General features: G+C 44.9%; 1 protein-coding gene across 2 annotated transcripts; it reads right to left on the bottom strand.

Annotated features, from left to right (window-relative positions):
• Window positions 1-6,512: 6,512 nt before the first annotated feature.
• On the bottom strand, window positions 6,513-15,843 carry ZSCAN21 (zinc finger and SCAN domain containing 21). 2 transcript variants are annotated; one of them, XM_082644860.1, is made up of 4 exons: window positions 15,768-15,843; window positions 9,877-10,372; window positions 9,391-9,583; window positions 6,513-7,741 (listed from the first exon to the last, which is right to left on the bottom strand). In XM_082644860.1, the coding sequence occupies exons 2-4, from the start codon at window positions 10,273-10,275 to the stop codon at window positions 6,906-6,908; spliced, it is 1,428 nt and encodes a 475-aa protein (XP_082500986.1). In that variant the 5' UTR covers window positions 10,276-10,372; window positions 15,768-15,843; the 3' UTR covers window positions 6,513-6,905. The 2 variants fall into 2 exon arrangements, with proteins under 2 accessions (XP_082500986.1, XP_082500987.1); XM_082644861.1 differs by lacking the exon at window positions 15,768-15,843 and adding an exon at window positions 14,895-15,754.
• Window positions 15,844-18,320: the final 2,477 nt, after the last annotated feature.

The raw sequence follows: 18,320 nt of genomic DNA, 5'->3' as shown, positions 1-18,320 counted from the left end.
AACACCATACACAAAAATAAGCTCAAAATGGATTAAAGACCTAAATGTAAGGCCAGACACTATCAAACTCTTAGAGGAAAACATAGGCAGAACACTCTATGACATAAATCACAGCAAGATCCTTTTTGACCCACCTCCTAGAGAAATGGAAATAAAGACAAAAATAAACACATGGGACCTAATGAAACTTAAAAGCTTTTGCACAGCAAAGGAAACCATAAACAAGACCAAAAGACAACCCTCAGAATGGGAGAAAATATTTGCAAATGAAGCAACTGACAAAGGATTAATCTCCAAAATTTATAAGCAGCTCATGCAGCTCAATAACAAAAAAACAAACAACCCAATCCAAAAATGGGCAGAAGACCTAAATAGACATTTCTCCAAAGAAGATATACAGACTGCCAACAAACACATGAAAGGATGCTCAACATCTTTACTCATTAGAGAAATGCAAATCAAAACTACAATGAGATATCATCTCACACCAGTCAGAATGGCCATCATCAAAAAATCTAGAAACAATAAATGCTGGAGAGGGTGCGGAAAAAAGGGAACACTCTTGCACTGCTGGTGGGAATGTGAATTGGTACAGCCGCTATGGAGAATGGTATGGAGGTTCCTTAAAAAACTACAAATAGAACTACCATATGAGCCAGCAATCCCACTACTGGGCATATACCCTGAGAAAACCATAATTCAAAAAGAGTCATGTACCAAAATGTTCATAGCAGCCCTATTTACAATAGCCCGGAGATGGAAACAACCTAAGTGTCCATCATCGGATGAATGGGTAAAGAAGATGTGGCACATATATACAATGGAATATTACTCAGCCATAAAAAGAAATGAAATTGAGCTATTTGTAATGAGGTGGATGGACCTAGAGTCTGTCATACAGAGTGAAGTAAGTCAGAAAGAGAAAGACAAATACTGTATGCTAACACATATATATGGAATTTAAGAAAAAAAAATGTCATGAAGAACATAGGGGTAAGACAGGAATAAAGACACAGACCTACTAGAGAATGGACTTGAGGATGTGGGGAGGGGGAAGGGTAAGCTGTGACAAAGTGAGAGAGCGTCATGGACATATATACACTACCAAACGTAAGGTAGATAGCTAGTGGGAAGCAGCCGCATAGCACAGGGAGATCAGCTCGGTGCTTTGTGACCGCCTGGAGGGGTGGGATAGGGAGGGTGGGAGGGAGACGCAAAAGGGAGGGGATATGGAAACATATGTATATGTATAACTGATTAAATTTGTTATAAAGCAAAAAAAAAATTAAAAAAATAAAAATAAAAATAAAAAAAATAAAAAAATTAAAAAAAAATAAAGAAGCTAGCTTGTGTTCCCCATGGGGAGGGGTGAGGCACATGGTGGTCACCAAAGGCTTCAGTGAGGAAACAGCATTAAAGCTGAGTTGAGAACGTGGGTTGGTAAATACAGACAACCATTCCTCTTTTAGTCACCAGGGTGTGACCTCTCTTTCCCTCAAGACTCCAGCATATTCCCCTGGATACCGCCCCAGACTATCTCGACATTACAGTCACTGCCACCTTCATGCCCATGTACAGAAATTTCTGTGCTGCGTGTTGTTCTGTGCGGTACGATACTTAAGGCTGGGGGCAGGCAGGCATCGTCTAGACAAAACTGTCCAGAACCATGAAATACCATTGCCACCTCCCCCCACCTGCCCCCATCTGCCTCGTCACAGTGTGGACGCCAGGTGAAAAGTTCCAGTGAAAAGAAAGTTTATGTCATCTCTTCTGCAGGAAGAAGCTGATGCACCATCAGAATTATAAAGAGTAGCAAGTGACAAAAAAGTTGTTTTTAAAGCTACTAACATTACCTGTCATGTACCCCAAATTAAACACAGAATTTCTTAGTAATACTTATCTGCTCTAATTACACCACGGAAACACCGAACCCCAGCAGCTGCACTATTCCCTGGGATAGCCCCGCCCCATTTTCTTCATGTCTCACACCTGTCCGGGAACTGTCACGCTGCCCTGTCACAGATTTCTGTCACTGACTCCACGATCTGCCATTAAGCCTTCTCTGCACACCAGCCTCCCCAGGACCCACCAGCAGCTTCTCTCAAGAGTGTGCCACATACTCTCACCACCCTGTCTTTGCTGGTACTGTTCCCTGTTTGCAGTGCCCTTCCCTCCTTTCCCTGGTTGCTAAAATCCTAGTATGTTCATATCAGGGGAAAAGCATTCCAAGCAGAAGGAACAGCAGCTGCAAAGGGCTCTTGAAGAGGACCGTGTTTGCCATGTTCCAGGAACAGCGAGGGGCATTGAGATTTAGAAAGGGTTGCATTCTGGAAGTCAGATCATCAGATGGGAGGGGTTTTTCTCACACAGAATTCTTTTTTTTTTTTTTTGTGGTACGCGGGCCTCTCACTGTTGTGGTCTCTTCCGCTGCGGCGCACAGGCTCCAGACGCGCAGGCTCAGCGGCCATGGCTCACGGGCCCAGCCGCTCCACGGCATGTGGGATCTTCCCGGACCGGGGCACGAACCCGTGTCCCCCGCATCGGCAGGCGGACTCTCAACCACTGCGCCACCAGGGAAGCCCGAGTTTGTGTTTTTTAAAAACAACTTTGAGAAATAATCCATACAGCATATCGAGTGGTTTTTAGTATCGAGTTGTGTAACCGTCACGAACATTTCATCACCCTAAAAAGAAACCCCATACCCTTTAGCAGTCACTCCCCACTTCCCTCCAGCTGCCCCAGCCCTAGACAACTGCTGGTCTACTTTCTGTCTCCATGGATTTGCCTATTGTGGACATTTCACATAACTGGACTCATAATCATATATGCGGCCTTTCGTGTTTAGCTTCTTTTGCTTAGTACGATGACGTCAAGTTTCATCTATGTATGTTGTAATGTGAATCTGCACTTCATCCTTTTTATGGCTAAATAATATTCCATTGTATGCATATATCACATTTTGTTTTTTCTTTCATCCACTGATGGAAACATTTGGGGTTTTTCTTCTTTTTGGCTATTATGAATAACGTTGCTTTGAACATTTGTATACAAGTTTTTGTGTAAATGTTTTCATTTCTCTTGGATATATATCTAGGGTAGCAATTTCTCAAACACTCTATTTAAACTTCTGAGGAAATGCCAAGCTGCCTTCCGAAGTGGTTGTCCCATTTTACATTCTCACCAGCAGCATATAAGCTTCTGATTCCTCTGCATCCTCAATACCTGATATTACCTTTTTTATCACAGCCATCCTAGTGGGTATGGCGTGGTCTCACTGCGGTTCTGATCTGCATTTCCCTCAGAGCTATGTTGAGCACCTTTCCATGTACTTGTCCGTTTTTGTATCTTTTGTGGAGAAACGTCTATTTAGATCCTTTGCCTATCTTTTAATTGGTTGTCTCTTTTATTACTCAGTTGTAAAATATATTCAACATAAAAGTGCCTTATCATATATACATGATTTGCAAAAACGTTCTACCATTCTGTGGGTTGTCCTTTCACTTTCTTGACGGTGTCCTTTGATGATGTCCAGTTTCTCTTATTTTTCCTTTGGTTCTTTATGCTTTTGTTATCTGTATTAGGTTAGACAGAGAGGTGGAAGCATTGCTGTTCACACATACTGGGGGTAGGATTGCCGGATAAGATGCCCAATTACATCTGAATTCCAGATAAACACTGAATAATTTTTTTAGCATAAGAAGTATGTCCCAAACATACTGTTTACCTGGAATCTAAATGTGCTTTTATTTGCTAAATCTGGCAGCCCTAGCCAGGGGTCCAGTGTACATGTGTATGTGTGTGTGTCTAAATGTGTGTCCGTGTGTGACATATGGGGCTACACTCACAAGCATCTTCAGACCAAGCCAGCCTCGCAGCCCCCTGGGACAGTGTCCTTCCCAGCCCACCAGGGATCCTCAACCACTCTCTTGGAGCCAACCAGGAACTAGCCTCCTAACCATGGGAGGGGGGCACTGGGACAGAGCAGAGATCAGGTATACCAGCTTCCCTCATTTGTGACCTCACGTCTCTGAAGGTCCCCAGCAGACCTGAGCACTAGCTGCCTATAGAAGAACCAGCTCAATAATGCGTCTCTTACTGGCTTTTCCTCCTCTCTCTCTCCTTGCTTCCTCTGGCCATCTCCCTAAGTAAACTATCTGCCCCCATGCCCTGGTCCTGCGCTCTGTGTTAGAGGAAATCCAAACTATGACAGTTGGTACTGGAAGTGCCCTGGAGATGGAGCCCTCAGGATGGGATTCTGGAGTAGGTCATTTGCTGGTCAGATGGTAAAAAAAAAGGAGCCTGGTGATAAATGTAATGGTGTTAACCCCTGGCGTTCTACCCCATGGCAGTTGCTACTGTTCCTACTAGTTCTGGCAAGAGATGAGGTACAGGTACCAGGGAAAGCATCAGCTTATGCAATAGTTCTATATAACCCAAGCATTACTGGGATAGTGGCAGTTATAAGGGCTGCAGAGTTTCTCTCTCTCAAGCTTTGAAGAAAGAAAATGATACACTTGCATAAGCCAACTATCAGTTCAGGGCCTGTTGTGACAGCCAGAAGTCCTCCACGGCAGCGTTTGAGGAGAACCGCGCTTTGTGTACTGAGAGCAGACTGGCCTGAAAATCAGGCACAGTGTTTAACTGTCAGGGTGGCAGAACTGCAAAGGTGGCTAAACGAAAAGCCTCACCAAGTCACTGATGCCAAAATTCCAGGCCCTGATCGGGAAAGACTGGGATCCTGATGTATGTGACACTTGGGTAGGTGTGCCTGAGCACCTGGAACCCTAGATTCCCAAGTCCTCTGGCCTAACAAAAGCACCTCCCTTCCCCCTTGATACAGGAAAGGAGCCTCTTTTTGCCTGGAGACCATGCAAAAATCTCACCTGAGGCAGATGCCTCTCAAGATAACGCTCCTTCTCCTCAAAATCTGTCCCCATCTTCCACAATACATACAGACTGCGATACTGTGATTTATAACAATATGAATTTAGTCATTCATACGACCTGAGCAGGTCCAGAAGTCACAAGGTGTGTAAGCAGGAGGCTCAGGCCTCACATTTCCTACCTTTGTTGACCTGATGCCTCCCTCTGCTCACACCTGTGGATTCATTCCCCTTTGACTTGGTGGAAGAAACAAGTAGCGTTTGTGTTTCACAGAGGGATCAGCTCAATATTTTGGTGTGTGAACCAAAAATGTGCTGATTCACACGGCCTTGCTCAGGAGTGGCCCTAAAGGCCAGAGTGAGGGGAATCTGGTGGGCAGAGCTGTGAGCAGTCTATCTGGCACCAACTTTTCATGGAGGGAGAAGTGGCCTCCTGGGCTGTGACTTGTCTAGACAAGGGGTCTGCAAAGAATAAGCCTGAAAGTCTGGAGACAAGGAGGTCAGAGGAAGACTTCAGCTCGCAGATGGACCGATGGGAGCTGAAAGGAAGTCTGTGGACCTTTGCCTCACATCAACACCCATCAGAAACTACCACTGCACAGTCAGGAAGGTGAGGGGCAGGACAGATGGGGGGCCCAGGCCGCTCTCACCAGAGGAGGACGAGGGCTCAGCAGGCTCCTCAGCCTTCATCTGGAGCAGTTTCGGCGGGGGCCCTACAGATAAGCCAGCTGCCACCTAATCACTAAATTCTCTGTGGGCCTCCGGGAGGGTTAATATACAAACAGGATGGCTCACACGAAATGGCCAAAGGAGCTGGCAGGGATGTCCAGATCATCAGCAGGCCACCGGAACAGTAAGAACCCTTCAGATTTCAAGCACTATTGATTCTTTTTCAGTAATGACACCCCCGCCCCCCCGCCGCCCTAATAAATTTGGCTGCTGCATAGACTCATTACCTGTAGTTTAATCTGATCCCAGGATGGCATACGAGGCAGTTTCCAGCGATCAGAACTGGTACTACACATGACACTTTCTTGCTGTCCCCAATCCTGGCATGTCAGGTTTGTGTGACCACTAGGGCTGCAGCAGCAGACAAAGAGATATTTCAGTGACTACTAATAGGAGGTGGAAAAAACTCACAATATGAAGATAAGCAAATGACAGGAGCAAAGAGTGAAGTTGTTGGGTTTCCAGGTAACAGGAGGACCAAGTGGCCAAAAGCCATACCTTAAATCAAAGAGTTTGCAGCCAGAGGGAAAAAAACAGGATGGATTTAAGGTAATCATACTGTGCATTATTGGCTTCTGGAATTTAGTAGGAAGCTTATCAGGGAGTCAGATTTTCACAGATTTTGGCAGAGACACGAGTGTAACACCCAAAAAGCATGAGGCTGACAAAATGTTCCCAAATGCTGGAAAAACGTGTTCTGTACACAGGAAAAGCACGATGAAGACTAAGCTGCAGCTACCCTGCACACCCTGCTGCAATTTCCTCACACACACACTCACAAGCACTGAAAGTTCTATTTACCCCAAATCCAAATTTTCCAAAAGCAAAACCAGTAGGAAGTTTCCTCTCTAGAATAGTGTTGAATAACATATAATTTTTTAATAAAATAGTCCTAAGGCATCACAAGATGTTTTAAGTTTATTCTGAATCGGATTAAACTGTGTTCAACATGGCTCATTTCTTTACAAATCATAATTCTTGAATATATGTTAAAACACTTAAACAGTTTTAATGTTTCCTCCTTAATTATACCGGATACACAGCACTTTAACTATACAAAAGGCAATGTGCGCATGGTTTATGGGACTCGAAGTGTGGTGAGGGGACCCTGCTGCAGCCAGCGGGCAGGTGAGGAACCCGCAGTGTCCCCACCTGAGCTCTCACTCTGTCCCCTCGACGTCGAGTGAAACGAAATCTACCCCAGAGTTTACACTGCAATTACTGGGCTTTCTCCCTAGCATTCACGTTCTGAAGTTAAAAAAACAAAAACCATCAAGAGAGCATACCTGACAGTTAAGGCCCTTCTCCCTCTGCAGTGTGGACCCTCTGATGTTTGGAAAGATTGGACTTACTACAGAAGGTTTTCCCACAATTATCACACCAATAGGGCTTTTCCCCGGTATGGATTCTATGGTGTTTATTAAAATTGGAGCTGTGGTTGAAGGCTTTCCCACACTCCTTACATTTATACGGCTTCTCTCCAGTGTGGAGTCTCTGGTGAGAACTAAGACCTGCGTGCTGACTAAAGCTCTTCCCACACTCGTTACACTGATACGGCTTCTCCCCGGTGTGTATTCGATAGTGTCGAATGAGGCTGCCTTTCCCGCTGAAGGCTTTGCCGCAATCTTTACACTGGTAAGGAGCCTCTTCAGTGTGCATTCGCTGATGTTTAAGGAGGTCCGAGCTCTGACCGAAGGCTTTTCCACACTTACAGTCATAGGGCCGGTCCACCAAGTGTGTTCTGTAGTGAAGGGTCAGGTTGGAGCTGTGGCTGAAAGCTTTCCCACATTTGGTGCACACATATGGTTTCTCCCCAGTGTGTGTTCTCCGGTGTTTAGTGAGATTTGAGCTATTACTAAAGGCTTTCCCACACTCAGCACATATGTAACGTCTCTCTGCTGGGGCAGGTTTAGTCATTACTTCTCTACCTTTTGAGGAACCTTTGTCTTGGAGAGGAATTTTTGTTCCTCTTCCCTTTTCCAGGTTAACCCACTGCCTTTCTAACCTGGCCTCACATTTGTTGGCAATAATCATGGGAATAGAATCCCTTCTGAATCCTTCTGCGTGAAATTCTTCAGAACTTTCCTGCTTATCTGTTGATTCCTCATTCTGGGTGTTCGACTTACGATCTGAAACAGTAAGTAGAATAAGGACATGTCAGTTGTTTCCTGTCCTGAAAAGAAACTGTTAAATGAGAAATTGAATCACCAGGTGACACTGATGGATTCTAAGGGGTAACCAAATATTGCTCTATGAAGTTACAGTATCACACTGATACAAATAAGTCATTATCAGATCTAGTTTATGATGCCAGACTTTCACGCAAGCCCCCTACCAGAAGCTATCATGGTATGAGAAGTACATGGTGTTCTCTGCCAGGAGAACTTCGGGTATAGAGGGCAATTAGGCAAAACCAAGCATATTGAGACAGGGCTTCCCTGGTGGCGCAGTGGTTGAGAGTCCGCCTGCCGGTGCAGGGGACATGGGTTCGTGCCCTGGTCCGGGAGGATCCCACATGCCACGGAGCAGCTGGGCCCGTGAGCCATGGCCGCTGAGCCTGCGTGTCTGGAGCCTGTGCTCCGCAACGGGAGAGGCCACAGCAGTGAGAGGCCCGCGTACAGCAAAAAAAAAAAAAAAAAAAAAAAAGCAGCATACTGGGACAGCAGCAAAGGAGCTGGGTGATGCTCAGGGAGAGAAACAAGAAAGACTGTGCAAGGGTCAAAGTTGAGAAAGGAAAAGAAAAAGGATAATGAAGGGAGAAGAGGCTAGTGGCAAACTCACAAAATCCTTATTCTCACGGAAGCTGAACATAAAAGCAATAAGAGAGAACGTTTGGTCCACTTATAATCATTCCAGTCCCAGATCCTTACTAATTTGAATGACAGTACTTAACTCTCATGAGCGTTTAACTCTCATCATTTCACCTACATTGGCTATGTCTTATCATTCTCTTAGTTACAAAGTAACTGTCAAAATCAGACTGAAGCAGTTTAGCTTTTTTAGAGCACTTCACGAGACAGTCACACCTCTTAAAAGTCCACCTAACCATCCACATACACAGAAAAGGGGAGTAAGAGAAATTCACACTGAAAAATGGGCTCCCTTTGAGAAGTGTCATCCCTCCGCAAGTCCAGAAGCCTCAGTCAACAAGGTACTTTCCTCTAAGCCACTTTCTCCTCGTCCCTGTCTCTCTCTCCACCCACCATCTATTTCCCTCCTCTGCTACCAGCTGCTTCTAGGCTCACCCCCTCCTCACTGTTCACTGTTGACTGAAGCAGCAGCTAAAATCCCTCTCAGTCCCCATGATGAGCAGTCACTTGGCTACACGTACAGATTTCCCTTCAAGTTGCCATGAACTATGTGTGGGAAGTAAATAACTTAAGAAAAGTTAAACATTTTAAATAGCTTAATGAGGCGTAAGTTGAAAAAGAAATTACCAGGACCATTTCTGCATAATCCCAAACTGATCACAGCAGGTTCACTAAGTCATTAACAAAAGAACCAGTACCACCTTTTACTGGTTCATTCAAGCTGTCCTCGCTTCCATGAACAGTCCCCTTACTAAACTCACTTCAACTCTCCCTTTACGAGCGTGTCATCTGTTCCCACGCCAGGACTGACTGAGACACACCTGAGGGAGGAAAGGAACTCATTCTGCCTCATCAGCCAGACCAGTTGAGTCAGCCTAGGGGACCACCTCACAACCAGGAATTAGGACGAGTGTTTCTTCAACCACAAAGGCCTGGGCACCGAGTGGGGGCCTGACAGATGGTCTTACCTTGAATCTTTCTCAGCTCTGGAGTGAAGTGCTCCTCTTCACCAGTCTCTTGGATGTAGAGGGGCCCCCAAGACTCGTATTTGTAACTGGTCTCCACAGACCGTGGCTGCGGGCTGCTCAGGGATTCCTCCACTGCTCCTGAGGATGCCATCTTCTCCCACCACTGTTTCTGTTCACTGGGAGGTGGTGAGGCCTAGAGACAATTAGGAACGGCTGGGTCTGTGCACAGCTCACTTTAAGAACCAGAACAAAAGAAAATCTCAGGACAGCTATGTAGAACCTCTAGGAAAGAGAAAAGCATCCATCCCATTCAACTCCCAAGGGTAATTCCCCAATTCCATATAGGATAGCAGAAGAAAAATAGGAGGAAACATGGTCTAACTCAGCAGAAGGTCCATTCAGTTATTCTCAGTGTGTGAACAAACCCGCTCCTGCCTGGACTGCTATGCTTCCGATCTCACAGAGCAAAAGGTCTCCCCAGCCTACCTGCTGTGCTGGCTCATCCAGCTCTCGCTCCAGATCTTCCAGGAGAGTGACGGCCTCTTCAGCGCTCTCCGGGCAGTGCTCCTGCACCCAGGCCTGGAGCTCCTGGGGCAGGATGGTCAGGAACTGCTCCAGCACCAGCAGCTCCAGGATCTGCTCCTTGGTGTGAATCTCAGGCCTCAGCCACTCACAGCAGAGCACCCGGAGCTGGCTGAGGGCCTCCCGAGGGCCAGGGGTGTCATGGTACCCAAACTGCCTGAAGCGCTGGCGGAACATCTCCAGGCTGGGAAGGCGCTTCCCTTTCTCCTCCTCCTCCTCCTCGACCTTCACAATCACAGGCCCCTGCTCTTGTGGAGTTCTAGGGCCCAGAACTGTGGCCATGCCCAGTACCTTGGTCATCATATAGGTACTCCAGAAACAGTGTCACTAAAATGGGGCTCTGTGTAGCAGGAGTACTGGTTCCTTTGGGTTTCTGGTTCTTTAGGGCTACACGTTAAACCTATGAAAATATGGTTACCATAAAATTACCAAAAGAAAAAGTATGTATGCTTTTTGGTTTTTATAGCCACACCTTTAGCACAGGAAACTGTGGAAATTATGGCCATCGTAAAGCTACCATATTACAATGACTGTCAAATATCTTCCTGGAGTCAGCTCAGGATATCCTATTTTGATTTGACTTTGCCTCCACTCTCTGAAAAAGTGCACTGTGGCTCAACCCCACTCCTGCATATATGTCTGAAGAAAACGAAAACACTAATTCAAAAATATACATGCACCCCAATGTTCATAGCAGCATTATTTACAATTACCAAGATATGGAAGCAATCTAAGTGTCCATCAACAGATAAACAGATAAAGAAGATGTGGGGTGTGTACGTGTATACACACACACACACACACAAAATGGTATACTAGTCAGCCATAAAAAAGAGTGAAATTTTGCCATCTTCAACAACATGGATGGACTTGGAGGATATTATGTTTAGTGAAAAGTCAGACAGAGAAAGACAAATACTGTATATTGTCACTTACATGCAAAATCTAAAAAACAAACAAAAAAACTAGTGAATATAATAAGAAAGAAACAGACTCACAGATACAGAGAACAAACCAGTGGTTACCAGTAGGGTGAGAGAAGGGGGGAGGGGCGATATAGGACTGGAAATTAAGAGGTACAACCCACTATGTATAAAAGAAATAAGCTACAAGGATATACTGTACAGCAGAGGGAATAGAGCCAATATTTTATAATAACTATAAATGGAGTATAATCTTTAAAAATTGTGAATCACTATGTTGTACACTTGTAACTTATATAATATTGTACATCAAATATACCTCGATTTGAAAATAAATTTAAGAAAAGCACTGTGGCATAAGCTTAAAACTAAATTTAAATTAACTTTGCTCCAAAAACTGTTTCAGAATCTTACAACTTCTGAGATCTCAAGAGGCCATCTACTGGCCAAATGAAGTCTGTCTAAACCTACAACTTTTAGCTTCAGCATTAAAAATTTACTAGTCAAATGACAGGGCTAGTTAGCATAACCAGGAATCATGTTAGAAGCCTGGAATTAACTAGCATATTTTTAAATGATTGAGCACAGTTAGTGATGTAATTTGAGCTTCACTTGACCCATTTTAAGCAGGGCATACTCTTGTTTTAAAATGCCATTTATGTTTAGCTTTCACAGAAAGACAAGTGGAATGACAAGAGATTAGACTAAAAGTAACGTATGTTCTTTCAGAGGTATTTCTTTTGATGAGACACATACTGCTGAGAGGAAACTGAAAGGAAAAATTAAACCACAATAGACAATACAAACAAAAGATGTTTAAGAGTATTTTTTCTGGGCTTCCCTGGTGGCGCAGTGGTTGAGAGTCCGCCTGCCGATGCAGGGGACACGGGTTCGTGCCCCGATCCCGGAAGATCCCACATGCCGCGGAGCGGCTGGGCCCGCGAGCCATGGCCGCGGAGCCTGTGTGTCCGGAGCCTGTGCTCCGCAACGGGAGAGGCCACAGCAGTGAGAGGCCCGCGTACAGCAAAAAAAAAAAAAAAAAAAAAAAAAAAAAAAAAAAAAAGAGTATTTTTTCTTTTAAATTTTAAATATTCTATATATTTGTCAGTTGATACATTAGAATACTGAAAACATCTATAGTAAATATAATTACTTCCATTTTCTTCATATGCCAAAAAAGTGAAATCCATTCACTCAACATTTGCTGAATACCTGCCATGGGCTCGACGCTAGGACTGCAGGGATGCCTAAGACAGATACACGCCTACCCTCACACAGCTTTCAAGTTGTGGGGGAGATGGAAAAGAAGTGAGTAAACAGACAATAGAATCAGTCTATCATTATTGGCATTCACTAAATATAGTACTCTGAAAGAAAACTACATAAGTTAATTAATCTTACACACTTGTGGCTGGCCTTCCTGATGAGCATGTTTTTAAACTCTAAGCAGCACCTTTCCTGTCACATAGGTGTTCCCGTACTGAATTTGAATAATCTAGACCAGGAAAACTCCAGCAGTCTCAAGAAAGAGCCAAACACGTAAAAAATCTATGTGGGTGTTCATTACATGAAATTATATTGATAACAATGGTAGAGAACATAAAAAGGATGTATAAATGGCTTATAAAAGCTGAAGACGAGGGAACAGGAGTTGCAGATAATCTAAAGCTAAGGCATTTAAAAAGTTGAGTATGCTAATTTCTAACGTGTGTCAATCTCCATGGATCTGGCTTGACAGCCTTGAAGTATCATTTCGCACACACAGTCATAATATACACACAATCACAATGAAGGAAAAAGATAAAAACATGAACAGTGATATTTCTGGGTTACAGAATTATGAATGATTTCAATTTTTTAAAGTCTTTTTTTTATTTCCTAAATTTTCTATAATGGATATTATTACTTTTGTAGCCAGAAAATCATAAAATCTCCAAAGGGATCATAAGCAGTTTTAAACAAATAAAATAGATTTTACTTCTAATGCCCAAATTCCATGCCCTTCAAAAAAAGAAACCCAGGAAAACAAAAAAGCAGCAATTCCAGCCCATGCAGAACCTTCCAAAAAAGGTACATTTATGTTACAGCTTTTATATCAGATGTTCAGTTTCACACATTTAGTAGATATGTATTAAAAACATGTGTTTTATATGACTTCCCCTTTATTTTTGTAATCAATTTTGGTAATTAAAAAAATATAGGAAGTGGGGTTCTAGGAATAAAACCTCAATATGTAACCTTGCTTTTACGAGAAAGTCAATAATTATCAGCTGCTAATTAGTTCAGAACTCTCGGGATGCTAGCTGGGACTCCCCTCTACTGTACCCAAATTCTGAAGCATCCTATGAGGTGCCAACAGGTATTCCAACACAGTGGACCAGCATCAGCACTGAACACTCGTTTATGCTATCCTCTGCACCCAGTACACTACTGAAGCTCCCAAGTTCAGGATTACTTGAAAACTGAGTGGGGATGGGGGGTGGGTGGGAAGCACTGTCATCTAGTCTCTTAAAATAAAGGCATTAGCACCAAAGGCTAAAATAACCTAAATATAGATGTAGCAGCGCTGGGAGCATTCCTTAGAAATCCTTCCAAGTGGACCTCCTAAGTGTTGGAATAACTTTGTAACATAACTGGTTACAAAATTTCCCACTCTCTTCAGAGGAGGGCACCCCAAGAACAGGAAAGACTGCTCAGCTTCTGGGATCCAGCCTGGGAAACTCTGCAAGACACTAGGAGTTATAACCCAGCACAGGAGGCATTAAACAGTGAGTGTCCTGTATCACATTCACATGGGATCTGTTCCCAGAAGTTGGTGAGTTCAAACTCACAGATGTCACTATATCACACAATCGCCTTTGCAAAACACATACATAGTCATAATTGAAGAAGAAAGTTTCCCTAGATGTTGCTGCTGGGCAACTGGCTGGGCTGGCTCAATAGCTCAGTGGTTTATTCTAGCACACCAGTTTTGCAGTGCCCACAATTCAAATTCATGCCTCAGCAAGGCCACAAACAAGTGGAGGGCTGGGTGCTTGGAGCCTTCTTCCTAACTGTACTCACTCTCTTTGGAGAGTTCATCCAGTCACGTGGCTTTAAGTACCATCTATATACTCAACAGCCGCCGATTTATCTGCAGCCTGGACCTCTCTTCTGAACTCGACTCACACAACAAACTACCCACTTGACGTTGCCACCAGCACGTCCAGTGGCATCTCAAGCTTAACACGCCTGAAACTGTACTTCCCATCTTTCCCCCAAAGCTGCTCATCTTAGTTAATGGCAACTCCACCATTTTTTCCAGACCAAAAAAACCTGGGCACCCAAATCCTCCTTCACATTCTGCACACAATTCATGAGCAAAGCTCTACAAGTAAGAGATTCAGAGTTCGCTACCTCCAGCACTGCTGTCCCACCAGTCCATCATCTGTTGCCTGTTAAATACAAGTCAGATCACATCATTCCTCTGCTCACACCTTTCAAGGCTTTGTGTGTCATACAGAGTAAAAGCCAAAATCATCACAAGGCCAACAAGGTCTCAAAGATTTCAGCCCCTGTTGCCTCTCAGATCTCCTTGTCTCTTGTCTGCCTCTAGCAAAGCCAGTATTGGTCATGACCACACTGGTCATGTTGAGTTTGTCTAAAGGTTCATTTAGGGATGCCCTCAAGGTCTTAGCTTTCGAATTTTTCTTAATAAGGTGCTTATAAAATAAAAAAGCATGTGAATAGAAAACAGAGGCTTCATTACTCACACTGTCTTCAACCACAGTGAACTATTTTAAGCTCGCTAGAATGTTTAGGACAAGAGGCCCATCAAGGAAACATTCATGGTCTACTACAAGCAGAGGCCTTTGTTCTGTTCCGAGGTTTTTTCCCCCTCTTTTATGCCGATTTCCCAAAGCTTATATGCCCTTATCAAAGTGCCCCAAATCCATTCTAGAACAAGATGAGGCATAAATAAACCAAATTATTACAGTCTAACAATTTAACATGACTTACCTATTAATGCTAGAATGCTTTTGACATACTCATTCTGTACCTGAAAACTCCTACGCAGGCAAACTTGATAATTCATGAGGCACAGATTTCTACTGCTGGACAGTTCTAACTGTTACAGGTTTTCTTTAAACTGAACCAAATTCTGCATCACTTTTTATCTTCTTTCTTCACTGATCCTAGTTTGGTCCTAGACCAAAACTTACTTTCTCCGTTGTAGGCTTCCAATACCTGAAAACAGTTGTCTTTTCTTCACAGTTCTTTCAATTGCTCCTTATATAAGAGGTTTCCAAGTACCTCACTCACCAGATCACCTTTCTCTTGACAAACTATTTATAAATAAATGGTCCTCTAAAAATGCGTTTCCAAACTGGAGCAGATCCCTGTTACGTGCTTTCTAACCTGAACAAAGCCCTCCCTATTCCCTCCCTTGGAACAGACACTACCCAGGACTACTGAGGCCCAGTTTCTCACACGAGGTCCCCAACCCCCTCGGGCGAATTCTGATCAATTAGCCTTGAATTCGGACCGCCTACTGAGAGCCAGGGAAAAAGAGAAAGCAGCCCCGCTCAGACTGACGGGCCGTTCGGCTCAGGGAGCGCAGAGAACAACTGCTCTGGAACACGAAAGAGGCCAACTTTCACTTTTTAAGCCCCTCGGGGGGTGCGCGGGGGTGGAGGAAATGCTTTCAAGGGAGCAAACGCCTCCGCCGTCTGGGGCTGGGCAGGGACTGGGAGCTCCTCCCACCACCCTCCCAGGACCGGTCTGGGGAGTCCCCACAGGCCACAGCTGCCTAACCCACTCGTCCCTCCCCGCACCCTTCGGCGGACACTCCCGCTTCCGCCCGCCACGCGAACCGGGGACCCGGAGGCTCACCGTGAGTCAAACCCGCTCAGGCCGCTGGAACACCTCGACGCGCACCGCCGCCGACGCAGCCGGAAGTGCGTCATAGCCCCGCCCGCGGAGAGCTGTGCGGGGCCGCAGAGGCCCCTCTAGGAAGTTGGGAGGTGTTTTTGGCATCTCGGTGTCTCGGGTACTCGGGAGGTAGAGGAGCGAAAGTGACTAGTGGAGGCGCCCTCGCAACGTGAACAGGCGGGGACCTCTTTCCCATTCCTTTTTTTTTTTTTTTTTTTTAACTAAGGAGGGGCCGACCAGATGAAGTCTTGGCGGTTTTCGCACCCCGCTCCCGACGCCCCGGGCCAAGGAGAGGCGTGGGCCAGGCGCGGCGGCCTTGGTCCTCCTCGTGGACTTAAGAGGCCGGTTCTCCTGTGACCCTCAGGCCGGTCACCGCGTGAGAACTCGGCCCCCGTTTATGGACACAGAGCCCCACGCTTAGCCCACGAAGCCCGAGATTCAGTTATCACACTCAGATGCCCGGCGGCATCCACCTGAAGTAGCTGTGCCCTTGGGGCTTTGCGGGTTCGAAACTTCCTGGGCAGAAATCTCCGAGGCCGCCTTCCAGAGGCTCCTGATGCTGCAGGACTTGGTACAAAGGTCCTTGCCTACCTTTTCCCCCGCCGCTATTGCTCAGCTGCAGGTTACGGGACTGTAGATTCTCAATGTTTTCGATCTCAGCCCCACCCCGTCCGGCCCTCACTGAGTTTGCTTTTGCCTGGTCCCTCAAAAGGCACACATGTTGAGGGACAGCAACGTGCCTGCGCAGGGAATACCGTGTCTGAATGCACCATAAATTTGTAGAGATGAGACGTTTTTCCCTGATGTTTTCTATGATCATTTAAATTTAAAAACATAAAAATTTAAAATTCAAAGACATACAAAAGATCAACAGTGAGTCCCCTATGTACCAACTGACCAGTTTCAACAGTTATCACACAGTCTTGTTTCATTCATTCCCCCACGCACTGGTCAGACGTCTAAGATGGGCCCCTTCTGGGTGGCACACGTTAAGAGGAGTGTTCAAAACCCAGTGATCATCCAGAAATAACGAAATCATTGGGAGGTGTGAGCTCTGAACACCATGCCATCCCACCTAGAAGAATCTGGAGAATTTTTCTTACCTTAGGTAGGAGAGGACAAGGGGAGAATGAGAGACAAAGCAGTCTTAGTTTTCAAATTTGTGAAGTGTCATCACTTGAAAATGAAGTTTGTCTTCTGGAGCCCAGAGGACAGAACTAAGAGCAATGAATGGAAATGAAAGAAAAGTTCAATACAAGGAAGGACTTTCTGAGAGAGTTGCTCAAAAACGGCCACTTCCTGCATCATCTTGTGCTGCTTTGAAGTGGGAGAGCCCTGGGAATGGGGAGGACAGGAGTTTTGCAGAGTGAATTTTGGGGCTGGATGACCTGCAGCTTGCCCCAGACTCCTGTTAGTTTTTCCCTTCACCTCCAGCCCCAATGGCATTCATTCACCATTACCACTCCCTCCACACACCTCCTCTGAGTACTTACTGTGGGCCGGTACTGTGTTAAGCACTTGGTTTCAATTCTTTATTGCCGCATAAAAAACTACCCCAAAACTTAGTGCCTTAAACACAACAATTATCCTGACTTCTTCTAACTCAGAGGCAGTAAGGGGATTAAAAGTATAGACTGAAGAAAGAGCCAAGTTTGAATCTTGACTTTCCCACATCTCACTTGTATGACACTGGAGAAGTTACTTACTTTCCTGAGCCCATGTTTCCTGATCTATAAAACAGAGATTTTAATATTTCACAGGGGTAAGTATTCTCAGGATTATGTTTCAAAGGACTGATAAATTGAAGATAAATGTGTGTAGCAGATTGTTTCTAAAAATAGTCACAACATTATCTACCATCCCACATGCTCTTTTGCAATGTGGCCAGGAGCCAGATAGAACAGAATCACTCGGGCTGAGGGGGAAACCAGAAACCTGCATAGTTCCATGAGCCACATATGTTTCGTTGTTGTTGTTTTTTGGTTTTTTGGCCGCACTGTGAGGCTTGCAGGATTGAACCCGTGCCCTCTGCAGTGAAAGCTCGCAGTCCTAACCACTGGACTGCCAGGGAATTCCTGAGCCACACGTGTATTGATGCCTTGGCAGTGCTCTGTCCAATCTCATAGACAAAAGGATCTTTGCCGAGTCATGCAACCAGTAAGTTGTGATGTTGAGGCTTAAAGGAAATCCTTCCCGTTCCAAGCCCATCGTTCTTTCTACAGCAAAGGGCCTAGAGCTGCAAAATACTGATGGCAAAAGAGACCTTAGGGAAAAGCTGGTTAAGCTCTTGTTTTCAGATGAAGAAACCCACCTGTGGCTGAAGAGGTCAGCTCCGAGGCACACTAGTGAGCTAATTAGTAGCAGAGCTGAGAGTAGAATCCAGATGTTCTAATTCAATCCTGTGTCCTTACTATATCTCAGCAGATTAAAAAGATCAATATGCTTCCATCCAAATCAGACTGTGGTAAAATAAGTTAACTTACATGATCCATTATCATGTATTGATATAACCAT

Source organism: Mesoplodon mirus (genome assembly GCF_964341445.2).
Source record: "Mesoplodon mirus genome assembly, chromosome: 15".
Lineage (NCBI taxonomy): Eukaryota > Metazoa > Chordata > Mammalia > Artiodactyla > Ziphiidae > Mesoplodon > Mesoplodon mirus.
Note: the sequence above shows the minus strand (reverse complement) of the source record. Positions and strands in the feature narration are given on the sequence as shown.

Bases quoted from the DNA above. Each gene is read 5' to 3' on its own strand.
- ZSCAN21 (XM_082644860.1), bottom strand. From the start codon at position 10,275: ATGATGACCAAGGTACTGGGCATGGCCACAGTTCTGGGCCCTAGAACT. The intron at 9,584-9,876 runs GTAGGCTGGGGA...AATTGTCTCTAG, and splicing joins TGGATGAGCCAGCACAGCAG to GCCTCACCACCTCCCAGTGA. The intron at 7,742-9,390 runs GTAAGACCATCT...TTACTGTTTCAG, and splicing joins AGAGCTGAGAAAGATTCAAG to ATCGTAAGTCGAACACCCAG.